Source organism: Arvicola amphibius, chromosome 8, assembly GCF_903992535.2.
Source record: "Arvicola amphibius chromosome 8, mArvAmp1.2, whole genome shotgun sequence".
NCBI classification, from domain to species: Eukaryota; Metazoa; Chordata; class Mammalia; order Rodentia; family Cricetidae; genus Arvicola; species Arvicola amphibius.
This window is the reverse complement of record NC_052054.1, coordinates 111995017-112012899: the sequence shown is the minus strand read 5'-3', so window position 1 is coordinate 112012899 and position 17883 is coordinate 111995017. Positions and strand designations below refer to the sequence as shown.

The 17883-nt window shown below is 42.7% G+C and overlaps 1 protein-coding gene across 1 annotated transcript in view; it reads right to left on the bottom strand.

Annotated features, from left to right (window-relative positions):
- Nucleotides 1–17883, bottom strand: part of Wdfy1 (WD repeat and FYVE domain containing 1) — a 46858-nt gene that overhangs the window by 15667 nt on the left and 13308 nt on the right. Inside the window, exons 2-5 of the mRNA XM_038339658.1 lie at nucleotides 13329–13396; nucleotides 8438–8511; nucleotides 4048–4102; nucleotides 1582–1732 (exon numbers count right to left, since the gene is read on the bottom strand). Coding sequence (XP_038195586.1) covers nucleotides 1582–1732; nucleotides 4048–4102; nucleotides 8438–8511; nucleotides 13329–13396 — 348 coding nt within the window. The remainder of the gene's footprint in view (nucleotides 1–1581; nucleotides 1733–4047; nucleotides 4103–8437; nucleotides 8512–13328; nucleotides 13397–17883) is intronic.

Genomic DNA, 17883 nt, shown 5'->3' with positions numbered 1-17883 from the left:
GGATCTCTGTGAGTTTGAGGTCAGCCTCATCTACAGAGTAAGTGCCTGAACAGGTATCAAAGCTACAGAGAAATCCTGTCTTGAAAAATAAAAAAAAAAAAAAAGAAAAGAAAAGAAAGAAAGAATAAAAAAGGAAAAACCTTACTTAAAATACATGAACACTTCTCCCTTGTATGGGCCTACATTGTATGGTGCTATGTTAAATGTGTATTTTAAATAGCTCATGTTATGCATTCATTTGTAACAAATTAAGAAAAGTGATTTTAGCCAGGCAGTGGTGGCACACGCCTTTAATCCCAGCACTCAGAGGCAGGCAGATCTCTGTGAGTTCGAGACCAGCCTGGTCTACAAGAGCTAGCTCCAGGACAGGCTCTAAAGCTGCAGAGAAACCCTGTCTCGAAAAACCAAAAAAAAGAAAAAGAAAGAAAAGTGATTTTATTTTGTATGTGTATATGTGTGTGTTAGAGAGGTGTACCATGGCATCATGTACTACCTACGGTGTTGTTTATGGTCTTCATCTTGTCATCACTGGTGCATACAGCAAGCAGGGGTCACCTGAAGCAGAGGTGAGCTGTGTGTAAAACCACTCCCATAGAGCTGGAAAGTTAAAGCAGGGAATGCCATCATCTGGGGGACCCAAGGCACCTGTGAGAGTTCTCTAGGCATCAAAGGCCCTTTCCACATCCATTAAAAATAATAATAATAAAATAAAGTGCTGCTGTGGGATAATGCTCTTGTACACTCTAAAGATTTGCCCCTCATATTGGTTTAATAAAACACCGATTGGCCAGAAGCCAGGCAGGAAGTATAGGTGGAGCAACCAGACTAAGAGAATTCTGGGAAGAGGAAAGGCAGAGACTCAGTCACCAGCCAGATGTAGAGGAAGCAAGATGAGAATACCTTACTGAGAAAAGGTACCAAGCCACGTGGCTAACATAAACAAGAATTATGGGTTAATTTAAGTTATAAGAGCTAGTTAAGAAGTCTGAGCTAACAGGCCAAACAGTTTGTAGTTAATATAGTTTCTGTGTGATTATTTGGGTCTGGGCAGCTGGGAAACAAAAGAGCAGCCTCCGTTTATGAATTCATTAAGTGAAGCTTTGTATAAAGTTCCTGGCAGCCCTCTTATAAAGCCCAGGGTAAGGAGAAATTTTTAATTTCGTAATAAAAGGAATGAAGGGTTGGGCTTGCAATAACAGGGCTCTACAACTTTGTAGAAAAAAATTTAACACCTCCCACAGAGAACATATTTATGTTTTTTTATTTTTTTGGGGGGGGGCTTCTCAGGTGTAGCCTAGGAGCCTGTCCTGGCACTTGCTCTATAAACCAGGCTGGCCTTGAACTCACAGAGACCCACCAGCCTCTGCCTCCTGAGTGCTGGGGTTAAAGGCGTGCACCACCACCCAGCTTATGCCACTACTTTTAACAGACATGCTTTATACCAACGAAAAGCAGACACAGAAATTCTTGGATTTGAGATTAAATCCACAGGAGTCATTCTGTCTTCAGAACAATCAATAATTCAATTTGAAATTAAACAGTGAGGTGGGAGTGGTGGAAGGTGTATACTCTGAAGGATACTGCAAGCAGGAAGCCCAGGATGCGAAGAAGTGACGGCCGAGCATGTTCCCACTGCGCGTGCACATCCAGCTCACACACTTGTCATGGCCTGTGCTGATCACCCACTCAGCGGCCAAGCTGAAGATGATGGCGGACACTCGGTTCTGGTGGGCTGCAGGGGACAGACGGAGGGTCAGTGCCCGCCAGGACAGAAGGGATCTTCAGAAACACCTTCCATGCTGGGTGAGAGTCGAGGCTCAACTTCCACAGTGTGCAGCCATGATCCCAGGAGAAGCCAGACAATCTGCTTCTCCCCATCCCCACCATGCAATGACACAGGCTCTCTCCAAAGTCCTGGGCCATCTCACATAGAAGGCTGTCAGAAACACTAAAGAGCCATCCATGCTCAAGAAGGATTCCAGTAACAGAAAACAAGAATTTTTTTATCATTATCTCTCTGTGTTCAAAGGAGCATTTTTATTTTTGCTCTGAAGACCTTAATATGCTGTCTCTACGCACAGTGCAAATCTTTCTCAACAGAGTAAGAGTGTATTTTATGTGCAGATTACTTCATCATTGCTCATGCCTTTCCCGCCATGACAGACGTACTTTATCCTTGTTCATGCCTTTTCTACATGATAGATGGATGGACCCTCACACTTTAAGACAAAATAACCCCTTCTTTCCTCTTTCAATTTGCTTTTTGTTAGGTCTTTTAGGTCAGAACAGCCAGAAAGGTAACTAATATACCAGGCTAGTATCTTTTTGCACTTATCTAGAAGATATACCCATTTTAAAACAAATCACTGTAATATTTTTTATAATACTGGCATTGTAAATAAGAACAGATGTAATTTTGTGAAATTTAAAACCAAGCCTTTTATGGAACAGTTTTCTGTATAACTTTTATTATTTATAAACACAGAGCATCTGTAAAGCCCTCCACTTAATCTCTGTTTAAGGTTGATTCTGGGAACACCAAGGCATGGCATAATTCCTCTACATCGGGCACAAGACTCTGTACACAGCAGGTATCTACTAAATGCGCAAGCTAATGGATAAAGTCAAAGGCCAAACAGAGAAAAGGCTGCCATTACTGTGCGAGCTGCTCAGAAGAACTGAGAGGCTCAGAATGTTGGTGTGACTGTCGGGCACAGAGCCTGTGACAAGGCTATGCTCCCCGAAAGCCCTGAAACTTCAAGGGTGCTCCTGCAGCTCCCAGCCATAGGTTCCTGTAAACCAAATCTCAGATGGTGACTGAGTGGGCTTTTTGTTTAGTTTTTTTTCTGCTTTAATGATATTTCTAATTTCCACAAACAAAGGTTACATATTAATTTCAGATACAAAACCTGAGGGAGATGGCTTTTACTTATAGACTACATCTTATAATTGAAATATATATAATTTGATCTGTCTGACCCCAAACACTTTTCTTACTAAATCCGGCTGTCAAGCTGAGGTAAGACAAGGTTTATCCCGGCTCACGGTAAAGACCTCAGAACGACAGTCAATTACCTTTCTCAGCTGTCTTATCTGTAGGCTTTTTGCAATTGTAGTTTTTCAGTATTTTCTTTTAGGAAAGAACGGTGAAGCCTGTTACTGTTTATTCTGCTTCACTCATGGTTTCTAAATTCTCCCATGTGGTAAAATTTAAAGCGTGGCAAACTCTATTCAGTCTTCCAGAGTTTTCTAGACGTCATAAGTTACTAATGAATGAAAACTCTAGAATCCACTACAAACTATGCTGTATATAACCAGTAGAGAACTCTGGAAACTAAAATACAGATTTGATAAAATGTGTATTTGACAGATGTCCCAAAGCACACCTTTTAACTCAGTTACAACACACTGCAAATCATAATGGACATTCATGGAAGACAAATAGCCCACCCTAAATAAGCTGAAGTCATTTTAAAACACTCCTATCAAACTGGCACCAACTAATAAGGCAGCAATGTTAAGAAGATCCAGCAAGAGAGAACCTCGCTTGCTCATTGGTCATGGAGCTGCAAGGAGCTGAACTTTTGTTGAAAAAGCAGTTTGCAAAAATAAATCTGTAGCATTAAAATAACTTTTTAAGTGTCTGACTTGGCTATTCCGCTTGCAAGACTTTGTCTTAAGTAGAAGTCATCAAAATTAAACACCTAGAGTCAGTGTCACAGTCATGAGTACACAGTCATATAACTGCGAATCACACCCACCAACATGTGCACGTACACACAAATGCAAGCATGTATACTGCACTGTATGTCAATCAAAAACTGGAAGCAGTGCACACCTTCTTCCAATAATAAAAGAATAGTGAAATTAAACCTTGTACACTTACCCAATATACAAAAATTTAAATGCAGGAAGAAGGAAAGTATGGTAAATAACTTAACACTCTCTCATGTAACTGGTGCACTGACATAGAAATGTTAACATGGAAACCTACCTTCGATGTGTGTGGATTTAAATGTGTACACATGCGGGAGTGTGTGTCATTACCTGGATAGGTCTTGATAAAATTCATTTTATTAAAATCTTCAGAAACGTGAAATTCCTAAAAGCAAGCATATGCAATAAGAAGACAGTTACAGTTCTGTAAACAATAGGAGCTCAACTTGAAAAATAAATCAAAGTCCAAAAAAAATGCTTGTCATAGGCATGGCACTCCAGATGAGCTACAGAGGGCATGTGAACTACTCCTCCCAGAAAAGCTGTCTCTGGGTCATCACTCTTTAGGAGGACTCAAACAGCTGGAATCCTGCAACGAAACTGCTGCTGGCCAGCTCAGCACTGAGTCCAATACTTCCTCCAAGTCTGTTAATTTTGCTCCTTTGGCTATGCAAAACTAAATTAATAAACTTCTCAAGACAACACACAAGGAGCAAATGTTAAAGGTCTGTTGTCAATGTTGCTGATGACTTACAGGAAAGACATGGGGATGGCTCGAAAATTTAATGAGGAAAATGAGCATGCCGTGTGCATAAAAATACCCTCTAAATCACAAACTTTAGAGACTATGGAGGGTCTTTGGATATTCTTATATTTTTCAAATGACTACGAGAAAAAAAAGCACTTACTTCTGTAATGAAAAGAGTCAATAAAAGTCAAAAGACTATGCACTAACTAAGAACCCTATTGATCAGTGTTAAATTGTTAAGGTGCTATGTAATGCAGGCATTATAAACTGTAGACTCATTTAGAGTGAGAAAAAAAAAACACACACACATAAAAAAAAAAGGAATTCAGACTTCCTGTCCTCCACCTGGCTTTGCTGGGTACCAAAGGTCATCAGCACTGTAAATGAGAATCCAGACAAGGCGGCCAGCCCAGAGACCAACTGCTGACTACTGCTGAATTAGATGTGCACTGTCCCTTTCTGCTGCAACTACCGCCTTCACATGTTGTGACTGCAGCCTGTTCCTCAACCGAAAGCCATCGGGAGATGCACACACTGCCATCTGGAGAAGGTGCTTACTTCCCACACTTGTGGGTTTACCTCACGAGGCTGTGTGCGCCATCATGACAGCCCTGCAAAGTCACTGGAAGGAGAGGGGCAGAGCTCTGCCAGTCATTGCTGCACTGTGTGCGGAGTAGCCCTTGCCCCCACCAATGCTGGATGAATGATAGGGCAGCAGCCCATCCTTCCTTTGGGCTCTCTCTTCTCCACCGCTAAACAGAATCATGGCATCTTTGCATTAAAGTGTCAACTAAAACAACAATGACTCTTCATCTTCGCAAAACCCCTTTCTTACGATCAGCCCTTATTAGTTACCCTAAGGAATTCCCACTATGATCCCTTCTGTTACCACTGTGCTCCAAGCTTCTATGTCTGCAAGAAGAGTGTGTTCCCTCCTACCCCTGGCTGCCTTCTTCTACCTTTCTACCTACCTACCTACCCACCCATCTATCTATATACCTACCTACCTATCATCTACCTACCACCTACTATCTATTATCTATCTATATACTTACCTACCCACCTATCATCTATCTCTATATCTATCTCTAAATCTATCTATCTATCTATCTATCTTTCTATCCATCTATTTTTTTAAGCAGGCATGTAAAATACTAAATAATCCCTAGGAAATTTTCAAACACACTTTGTTTTGACAGCTCTCCCCCCACCTCCCTTGTAGCACCCCACCCTTAGTCACTGTCTTCCTTCACGACCTTTGTGTCTTCGTGCCCACCCCATCCTTCCTCACTGTCTACCTCATCGCTCCCGTACTCACTCCTACATCCGTTCATACACAAACACATGCTGCCCTTCTCGATACAGCTTGATCTCAGTCTCTCTCTGTTGCCTGTGTTTTCTGAACTCACCACCTCCCTGCTCCCTTCTCTAATTGCCACCAGAAGCCTTTTCTTCCTCAGAAAATTGCACCACAGCCTATGTTAATTCAAGCCCAAAATCTGGTGTCACCTGACATCTTCCATTGTCCTCTCAAACTGTACCTACAGCAAACATGACAGGAGGCATCTTAAGTCATCTGTCCACTTCTGAGGCTACTGTCTTTCAACCCAGATTCCTGGTTGCCATAGTAACTTTCCTTTCCTTTCCATTCTTGTTACTCTCCAATCCAGTCTCCATAGTTAGTCACTTAAGAATATTACCAGGCACAAGAATGTAAGTGGTGCCTATAATCCCATCCCTCTAGAAGGGGGAGGTGGGAGATCATAGGTCTGAGGTCAACGGGGGCTACACAGTTGGTTCTAGGGCCAGCCTGAGCAGTGTAGTAAAATCCTATCTGAAAGAGGTGAAGGAGGACATGAATCACCTCATATTGTTTGCCTGTCAAAAACCTTTGTGCTAGCTTCTCATTGTACAGTAAAATGTAAAATTTTTCTCACAGTTCTTTCATGACCTGGCTCCTGTCCACATTTCAAGTTATGCCTGGATCCTTCCTCTATCGTTCAGTACCAACCAGCCAAGATACCCGCCTCCATCACAGACCTGTGCCACCTCAAGTCTTTACTAAGCTTTCACCTCTGGAAACCGCTGGCTGGCTGTGCTAAGGGGGCCAAGTAAACACAATGGGAAAAGACAATACGCAATGGGATAGCTTTGGGCATCCACATGCAAAAGAAGTAAGTGTGAAGCCAGCCCTCAGACCATCTACAGAAAATAACTAATAATGGGGCCAAGATCTAATATAAAACTACAGTGTAAAACTCCTAGAAGAAAAGAGAAGTATAATGTACAGGATTAGGACATTATGACACTCAGAGGGATATGGCCACAGATTAACTTACTCCTGTGAAAACAGGAATAAGACCTTGAGCCAGGTAATTAAGAGTTTCTGAGACATTGTAGCCAAAGTACAAGCAACTAAAAGAAAGTAAGAAAAGAGAGGAGAAATGGGACTTTACAAAACTTAAAAATGATTGAAAAAGCCAGGCGGTGGTGGCGCACGCCTTTAATCCCAGCACTCAGGAGGCAGAGGCAGGCGGATCTCTGTGAGTTCGAGGCCAGCCTGGTCTACAAGAGCTAGTTCCAGGACAGGCTCTTAAAAAAAAAAAAAAAAAAAAAAAGCTTCAGAGAAACCCTGTCTCGAAAAACCAAAAAAAAAAAAAAAAAAAAAAAAAAAAAAGATTGAAAAGCCAACCCTTATGATAGGAGAGGTTTTTGAAAACACAACCCTTATGATAGGAGAGGTTTTTGCAAATTGTGTATCTGATAGGAGTCTAGAATCTAACACTAAATAAGAACTTACAAACCAAACCCAGGGCACCGGATGGTGACACATACTTCTAAGGTCAGTGCTTTGAAGGTAAAGGCACTAAGGTGGCAAGTTCTTGGACAGCTTGAGCTATAAAGCAATGTTCTCTCTCAAAAAAATAAATTAATTAAAAATGGACAGAGGAATTCCTAAAATGTAAATAGTCACCACACGACCCAGAAATTCCATTCCTATATATCCAGCAAACTAAAGAATGCAGGTTCACCCAGGGACTTATACACGATGCTACAGTACCGGTGTTCTTAACAGCCCACATGGAAATAATCCCAATACCAATCAACCCATCAATGGACAAAGTGGGATTTCTCTATCTAGGAGAATACTCTGTCTAGGAGAACATCAGTCTACCACAAAAAGGGATAAAGTAACGAATCAAAACTTCAACAAAGAAGACACCTCAAGACACACATAAGGAGCTACACATAGAACATGACTCTATTCACACAATACATGGAGGACAGACAACTTCCCATTCAGAGAAAGCAGATCAGAGACAGCCAGATGGGGGAGGTGTACCAGGGAGCAACTGCCAATGGAGACAAGCTTTCTTTGGGGGATGTGAAAATGTTCTGCAATTAGGAAATGGTGATGCTGACATAATCTAACGAAGACACACACTACAAACCACTAAAATGTACATGCACCAATATGGTGCATTAGTTACATTTCTATTAAGAAAATGAGTAGATATGTACACACAATTAAATTGAAAAAAAAATCACCAGTCAGTAACAGATGAAAGTTTAAATATCCCATCTTTCATCAAAGGTTGTTCGAGTTGCACGGCTTTCCTCTAGAGTCACAAGAGTTCCCGGATGAAGAGTTGGTCCTCCTTCTCATCTGTCTTTCACAGAAATACACACATACACAGGTTCTCTACTACCCTGTCAAAGACAGCAGCAGCTACAGGCTTCAAACCCACTGTAAAAAGTCTGCGCTTTGTGGATCACCTGAGCACCAAGACACTAATCAGGCGAGCATTTTGAGACTGATGGAAAATAGTTGATAGGAATTAAATTGAACTCATTTTCAGTCTAACATCTATGATGAATCAGACACTGCTAATGCAAACAATGTGTTCAGCATAAGGAATCGTGGGGTAGCCTTACAAAGGACATATTGAATACGTCGGAGATGCTACCTACCATTATAGCCCCATTATCCTGGCCCACAAATATCCGTCTGCTGTCGTGGTGATAAGCCATAGTAGAGCAGGGAGCTGCCAAAAAGAAAGACCACATTGTGAGAAAAGCTACATACTGGAAGCCATTTTTAAAAGCATATTATTATTAAGAAGAGTTATGTGGTTTAGGTTTCAAAAAACAGACAAAATGCTTTATGAAAAATAAATTGTACATATTAAAAATGTAACTGAAGTTCCCCGTGGCTTAAGTTTCAAAGTGGAACTCTGTGAGTCATTTCACAGTTGCTTTTAGAACTCTGGGTGAAGTCTGCCAGCAGGAAGTCTCATCTGCATGAAACTCCTGTTGTAGTACAGATGCCTCTGGGAACCAGTGCTTCTGGGCATGCTCTGACATCCAGATGCTGACACATTTCCCCAGGAAAGACCATGATTAGTTGACTCTAAAAATGAAGGGTACTGGCACAAGAATTCTAATCCCGTGACATATGTGAGCAAGCTAGGAACCTCATCGTGGGATTACTCTTTTCCCAAGAGAAAGATAAGAACTTTTCCCCTTTGCAAGAGCATACAACCCATTTGTAGTGTGTGCTAAGCAGAGCTGTGACTGCATGGGATAGCACTGACCTCTTATGTACGCACCCACTATGGCCAACCCATCCCTCTTCCAGGAATCATGGGCAACAGAAAGTTCTTAAGCAGGAAAAACTCCAAATTGTCTTCTAAAAATCAGAACAACTGTGATTTCTAAAACTCAATATTTGGAGACAGAACTGTTTGGGTTCATGCCGCATAAATAATTTTAACTGGCAACAAAAGATCCACAACATGAAAATGCATGTCAGGGGGACATAAACCAGATGTGTGTGGCTTTGAATTGAAATTGTTTATCAAAAATAAATAAATAAAGGAAAGCTGGGCTGGGTGGTGCAAGCTTGCAACTGAGCATTCAGAAGGCAGAGGGAAGAGGATCACAACTCAAGGTCAAACTGCCTACCCAAAAAGTTCCAGGCTTGCCTGGGATACATGAGGAGTGATACAGTCTCAAAACCCAAAGGAAAAGTCAAAGAGAAAAAAAAAATCTTCCAAAGGAAATTAGCACTTGAGGTTTTCTTATTCCAATGGGCTTATACTTTTTTTGGCCTTATTTAGTGTGTGTGTGGGGGGGGAGGGGGAGTAATACTTATTCGTGTACATGTATGAATGTGCAGCCAGACCTAGACTGGGTGTCTTTCCTTGCTCTCTCTCTCTACCTTTATGTTTTGAGACATAGCTGACCAATTCAGCCAGGCTGGCTAGCCAATCAGTCTGTTGTCGGAGATCTGCCTGTTTCCACCTTTCCTCTCCTCTGCGCTGCATCAATGGCACTGCAGGGAAACAAACAGCATTGTGCCTGGCCCTTCATGTGGGATCTGAGGATCTGGACTCAGGTTTCTGTACTTGTGTGACAGGCAATTTACTGACTAAGCAATCTCCCAAAGCCCTGAGCTCATACATACTCTGCCAAAGAAAGCATCACACAGAATTGTACCCAAAGACAACAGGAAGATCACACTAGGGAAGGACTGGAAGGTCACACTAGGGAAGGACTGGAAGGTCACACTAGGAAAGGACTGGAAGGTCACACTAGTGAAGGATTGGAAGGTCACACTAGGGAAGGACTGGAAGGTCACACTAGGGAAGGACTGGAAGATCACACTAGGGAAGAATTGGAAGGTCACACTAGGGAAGAATTGGAAGGTCACACTAGTGAAGGACTGGAAGGTCACACTAGTGAAGGATTGGAAGGTCACACTAGGGAAGGACTGGAAGGTCACACTAGGAAAGGACTGGAAGGTCACACTAGGGAAGGACTGTCTCAGTAGCATCTAGATCTCTGCAGGTGAAAGTGGATACTGGCATTGTGCACAACTCAGTCAGATGTGTGTGACTCTGAACTGGCTTTAAGTCTGCATATTCCTGTATCTATATTTTGAGTTTATAATATATAATCCCATGTTTAATAATTATATCCTCTACCAGGCATGGTGGTACATGCTTAAATTCCAAGACCCAGGAGGCAGAGGCAGGAGAATTTCTGTGACTTTTAGGCCACCTTGGTGTACATAGGGAGTTTGAGGCCAGCTACATGTACAAAGTGAGGCTGTCTGAATTAAAAAATGATTATAACCACAAAGATATATTGTTTTACACACACACACACACTTTCATACACACCAACCTCTAGCAACTAAAGCAATTATCAGTTGCTTTGATGATTTAAAAGATTCGTGTTATCATTTTTTTGTTGGTCAGCTGATGATAAATTTTGATGTTGGCTTTAAGCCTCATTTCTTTTGATGCCTGACACTATCATAAAACTGCATACATATGTAAAATTACTCATTTGTGTACTAAGGTCAATGAGCTGATTAACTTTATGACTCTAGAGATTTGTTGCACTGATTATTATTAATGTCTTGTGTGTGAGGTGGAGGGACACACATGCCACAGTGAACACGTGGAGATCAGAATGGCAGCTTTCGGGAGTTCCTTTCTCTTCCCACTGTGGGCTCCAGAGAATACCCTCGGGCTGCCAGGCTCATGGGCCATGCACTTTACCCACTGGTTCATCTCACCAATCCTGGAATTTTTTAATTAAAAAAGCTTCACTAGTTTGGTTTTGACATTGGAATACCCTGGCTGTTTTTTGTTTATTTGTTTTCTCCATCTTCTTCTAGAAGAGAGGTTTCTCCTGGGATAAGCAACATACAGTTCAAAAACAGGGGTGGAGGGGTCAAGGACTCACATAGCTTTACAAACGGGAAAAACACAGGCCAGCTTTCAAATTAATGGCAATATACACAAAAGGCAGCCGTGAGTCTGAGATCACAGATGTGAACTCAGACTGTGGGATCTCTCTGCTGCAGGTCTATTTACAGCCTTTGCCACTGGAGCTCGGCCGGATGCCTGCACTGTTCGCTAACGCTTTTGTACCCAAGTGGCAGAGCGGAGGGGCTGCCGGAGACTGTCTGGCCCATGTTATCTCAACATTGCCTTTATGGTCCTGTGCATAAAACACTGTAGGTCCACCTCATCCTTTCAGCAGGCAGCCCAGTCCTGCAGTCATAAACAGGTGTGGATTAGAATTACAGCCACCAGCATAGACAGAGTGACCAGCTGTCCAAAGCTCTTGGAAGGTCTAACACTGATAAACCACTAAGTTTTGGCAGAAATTATTACAGGATCCAAATACTCCACACGCGATGAATAAGTGGGAAAAGGCTAAGCAGAGAGCTGCTGGGAAGGCTGACCCCTACCACACACACTGTGCTGAGTAACTGCTGACCCATACCGGCACCAAACCTGACAATTTTGGGACTCTTCTTAGGAAAGCTGTGACCAGCGTCAACAGTCACCAGGACAACAGTCAGCACCCGCTTATGGAGAAACTTCACAATGACCTTCATTAACAAACCATTAAGCGCACAACAAATCCTTTTTTTTTTCCTAGAGGGTCATCTGACCACTGAAGCCCTTAATTCAAGGAACTCCCTCATTAAGGAACAGTGCCTCAAGGAGTCCCACAGCTGGGACTGGTCAATCAGGAGTTAGGAGCTAAGCTCCCATCACAAAAAGGCCTATGTATTCCACATACTCCTGCAGTGTGACTAGGCTTTGGCTTGATCCTTTTACTGTCTTCCTTCCTGCCCCTCATGTCACGGAGAAGTGAGGCCCAAGGTGTAAGTAACACTTTCTAAGTAGAAATTTCCTTGCCGGGTGGTGGTGGCGCACGCCTTTAATCCCAGAACTCGGGAGGCAGAGGCAGGCGGATCTCTGTGAGTTCAAGACCAGCCTGGTCTACAAGAGCTAGCTCCAGGACAGGCTCTAAAGCTGCAGAGAAACCCTGTCTCGAAAAAACCAAAAAAAAAAAAAAAAATTTCCTCAGAAGCTGTCTCCTTCGTGGTTGTCTGGGAAAGAAGGAATCACCGCCCACTTGGCGTTAAGGTGGAAGGCATCCAGGCATTTTCTGCTGGGCTTTCTCTCTGAGAAAAGCTGAAGAAAAGAAGAAAGATATACACAGATATGACAAGGTAATGGTGCGTTCTTTGGCTTGAGGATGTATGGGTAATTCGATGTCAGGATATCCTAAGAGACAGGGTCTCACGTAGTCCAGGGTGGTCTTGAACCGTGCTATGTAGCTATGGGCAACCATGCCCAGCTCTATGCTCTGCTGGGTACTGAACTCAGAGCTTCAGACATGCTAAGCAAACTCTCTACAAACGGGGCTAACACGCCAGCTTCTGGGAAGAGTCTCCATTTACAAAGTGTTGTTCCTTCGTGCACATCGTCCTACAACACTGGGGGACAGTGAAAAGAACAGGCAAAAGGCTGTCACAACAACAGGGGAACCACAGCGTACGGAACACGCAGGTCTTTTACAGGGGTGAGAAGGGACTGCCGGAGGCCAATGAGAATAGAGGCTCGCGCTGAAAACCTGAGTCTGGCGGACGGCAAAGAGTCCGCACTTCAAGTTTTCCTCCGACGTCCAAATATTGGCCAACATATGAGCAGTTACTAAGGTATTAACACTTACTAAGTAACTGAAAAATAATTTTTCTAAAGTTATTACTGAGTTAAAGCCGGACAAATGAGAACAAAGAAAAGTGGCCCCTTTCCTGTTTAGTTTTCTTAATCCTTTCTTTTTTCAATTTTGGTCCCGTGTCAGTTAGGCTGGTAGACCAACTGCCTCTGTCAAAGGAGTTGTCCTGTGGTGTATGACCGCCTGTCAGAGGTCTTAGGCAACAAAGGAACTCATTCCGAAATCCAGCTGCCATTTTTAGCCAGGCATTTTGAAATGAAGTCATCAAAGGCATCAGAAGCAAGGCCCTTAAGAGCAGAAGTCCGTGACTTACAGGCCATCGTGTGGTAGATGCTGGGCCAGTACTGGCCACTGGCTCTTTTCAGCCACACTCGGATGGTTCTGTGGAGACAAAGACGGAGAAGTGGTGCTTAGTCGTTAAAATCTCCTCAACGGCATGGAATAGTTACCTGGAAGGAAGTGATCATCATCTAATACCAGAAAATCCGTACACACATCAAATGCCATAAAATCAGTACACGCAGAACGAGGACTCACGCCGATGCCAAGTACGTGCAGATGCTGTCGTCTTTAAACATCTCTACCAGAGGCATCTGACTCCCCGTAGATATTAATTTTAACTTCACACAAGCACCAGTTCACCACTCTCCAGATTCGGGGCACAGCGAGGAAACACAAAGTTTGCCATGATGCTTTTACAAAGGCTTATGCTCCAAATGTGCATAAAAGATGCCCACGTCATGAGAATGGTCACCCTCCATGGTGCATGAAATGGGGTTATCTTCTTTTGTGTTTCAGAACAATTTTGTTTTTAATTTTAAAAATTCAACATTTCCTAATTGATCTTATAAAGTTATTCAAAGGGAAATACATATACACAGATAAAATTTAGTATATTATATATGGTATACATACTTACATATTACATATCACACAGTATGACCATGTTAAATTATATAATACCTAGCAGTCAGGATTTCAAATAATTTTAATAATGTAGATATGTTCATTGTACAATAACATACAAAGGAAGCTGAAAACTATCAACTACTTTTCTGGGTAAAACAAATTGTGCCAACAAAGTCACAGGACTGTCTCAGCAGGAGACACTGAGGAAAGCAGCGGGCACACAAAGAAAGAAGAGCTGGCTACAGGGACACACACCCCTGCAATGGCAACACTTGGAAGGCTGAAGCAGGAGGATGATCACCATGAATTAAAGGCCAGCCCAGGACACACAGGACCTTATCCTACAGAAGCACAAACAGAAGAAATGAAGTACCATGCTTGTGGAAAAGCAGATGGGACTGGGGAAGGAAGTGGGGTGAAGGTGCCTCCATCAGTGGGAGGCCTCGCTCTGCCCTGGAGGAAACTGTCCCACACTGTGTCTCTGGCCTCTCTTTCATCAGAACACACACAGGGCTGTGAGGAAATCCTGTGGGTGCAGGAAAGTAACTAATGAGCCACAGAGCCAAAGGGCAGCATGCGTGTTCACTGCAGGGGGAGAAACAACAGGGCCAGAGGGGGCCACTCCTGCCTTTGCAGAACCCCTAAGCCCGGCTCTTCTGCCCGCCCAGTCCCCTCTGGGTAACTGCATTCTAATGGTGTCTGCTTTGCTCACAAGTTTCTCATCATCCACTGTCATTCTTTGACAATGATGTTTATATTTCTAATAATGGGCTGGCAAGGTGCCTCATTGGGTAAAAATGTTTGTAATCTAAAATGAGGATCTGAGTTCAATCCTTGGTACATAGTAGGAGAGAACTGACTCTCGTGGGTTGCCCTCTGACCTTAGCCATGCCATTCACACATATACATATATACACACAAACATAAAGAGGAAAGAATAAGCGTATATTTCTTTTTTTTTCTTTCTTTCTTTCTTTCTTTTTTTTTTTTTTTTTTTTGGTTTGTTTTGATTTTTCGAGACGGGGTTTCCCTGTAGCTTTGGCGCCTGTCCTGGAACCAGCTCTTGTAGACCAGGATGGCCTCGAACTCACAGAGATCTGCCTGTCTCTGCTTCCCGAGTGCTGGGATTAAAGGCGTGCACCCCACTGCCCAGCTAAGAGTATATTTCTAATAGCAACACAACAGTTGACAAATGTTGCTAAATTTAGACAAAAATATATAAAAAACAGTATTGATATATATTGCCATCTATTCATCTAGTTATTTCTTTTTCAAGTTCAAGACAAGCTAAACTGTTCTATAGGAACAAAACTCAAGAGCAGCTGATTGACTCTGGGGAAGGCGGAAGATTCTAGACGTATGAGAGAAAGAACATGGCGAGGCCCTGGGGTTGGCGGCCAGAGCTGTGTCCACACTGAACGTGTCCCACAGTCTCAGGATCTGCACAGACCACTTGTGTGACTAAAAGGCAATTCACACGAATCCTCTGCATTTACCAAACAGATGACAGGATGACATGGTATAGAACCCCATTTCCTGTATGTCTCAGGGTCAATGGACTCTGATTAGGTCGCTAGATCCAGCTACCAGCTTCAGCATACAGGGAGGACAGCGGGACAGAAGAACCTATTAAAACACTTGACAAAGGCACTTCTGAAAAAACAAGACTGTGGGCAAGTCTACACACAAAAGACCCAAATCCTTCAACACATAATTTGGAAGGGAAAAGAAACAAGATGGAGGACAAGCTTAATAAATACAACAAATAATACAATGTGAATGTTATTTATATCTAGATTAAAAACCTATAAAACTATATGCATATAATCATAAAGTAATCAGAAACATGAACAGCAGCAGATATTTGCTGATATTAAATATTTTATTTAGGTGTAAGAGTTGTAATTATGTCACTGTGTAGGGGATCTTTGTTTCAGAGTCTTGGCTTTTTGGTTTGTTTTGTTTTGATATGGTCTTCTTACTACAATGTTACCAGACTGGCTCAGGCAGGATCCTCCTGCTTCAGGCTCTGGAGTGTGGGATTACAAGTATTACAAGTATGTACGCCAGGCCTGGTAAACTGTTTTGTTAAGAAACAAACAGTAATTCCTAAGTATCACGCTGCCCTTTCTTGGGCATTCTTGGCTTGGCCACCAGAGTCCAGGGCCTCATCACTTCCTCCCTAGTCCCATCTCCTTCTGGTCTCTTTCCCAGCTGCAGTTCCCCTCCAGGACACCCAATACCAACCTCACCTCCCAAGGAGTCACACCGCACACTGCTACTATGCTCAGCATCCACCAGTGATGACCCAGGATTCGAGGGGCAAACTTAGTTCCTGTAACTCCCCAGCTCAGGCCCTGAAACCCAGCAAGTTGCTCTATTTCAAGTCTCCATACGGTTCTCTCAGGTCATGCCCAAGCTCTCCTCCCTCACCACTCTAGCATGAACTATTCATTCATTTTCTACTGGTCCTTCTAGGCAGATGGTAGGTTGGATACAATTTCAACACAACTCCTTCATCTAAAAACTCAATGCAGGTACACAAGGATTACCCTTAGAACTGATCCACAAAAGGAGCCTTACTTGTGCTGACTGTACTTCATGCTGTTGAAATAAAAAATGCTAAGGCTAGATTTCAGCCAAATAGATGAAGCCAAAGCAGAATAGTAAGTTCAAGACCAACTCCAAGGTGAGTATTAAGTACACTCAATAATGCCCCCTCCTGTCCAAATTCAAGGTACAAAGGTCACACTTGAAGGTCACATCAAGTTCCATTAGGTTCTGCTTTAAGCTCACTGGCTGTATTTACAACATGACCACCAAAGGGTTAAATCCGGCAGCTAACCACCATCAAGATTTTTAAGTCTAATGAAGAAGATAATGTTGGTAATTCACTAAAACTCTGCCATCGTGAAGGCCATGGAGTTAGTGGGACACACTTTTCCTTTTGAGCTCAGAAAGGGCAACATTCGGATATCAGCAATTGAGGAAATAATCTTAAAAGTCCATCTCTTCTGCTTTCACTAGACCCAAAAAAACAAATCCACATACCTTCAGAAGGTATTAACCTAGACCAAGGCCACACTCAGATCACACTCAGTAGGACTCCAGCATTTGGAAGACAGGGTTTCTCTCTAGCTTTGGCGCCTGTCCTGGCACTCTCTGTAGACTAGGCTGGCCTCGAACTCACAGAGATCAGCCTGTCTCTGCCTCCCAATTGCTGTAATTAAAGGCGTGTGCCACCCCTGCCCGAATGCCATTTTCTTTGTAAAACTAACAGCTTACAACTTCATCGGCACAAATCCAACCCTGGCTAGGATCCAATCAATAAGCTAGGAAATTGAAACTTTTACCATATTCCCCTTGAAAACTGCTTATCATGAAAACACAGAGAAAGCCAACCTTGCTGGGAATCGGGCTCCAAGCAGGCAGTGGACTTTGCCTTTATGCCCTCTACCCAGAGTTCTCTTCTTCAAACCATCCCATTCTTTCCCTTCCTGTGCTGCTGAGGTCTTCCATATCTATGGTTCAATATCAAATCAACATTAAATTGAATTCCTGATACCCCAGGATCCTCAAGAATCTGTACGCTAAACAAGTTTTCCAATGTCTACAAGTTACATGAGAATTTGCTTCATAGTATGATCAAAGTGTTTCTCCTTACCTTAATGGGGTTATAAAAAACAGGCTTCAAATGGACTAGTTACTAACACCTCAAAAATTCCAGGTGAAAACATGGACTAGCCTGCAAAGTCGAAGAAAAGCCTGCTCTCTGGTAAGTTGAAAGCAACAGTGTGCGATATTTTACTGAATGCAAATTACTCAAATCCTTACAACTACATAATAAGCCAGCTACATTAAGCACTGAGATCTGGTGGCTTTGTTTGTCGCCCATAAGCTCAATGTTTCCTGGCAGAACACTGCTGAAGGTACTTTTTTAGTTTGTTTTAATTTTATTT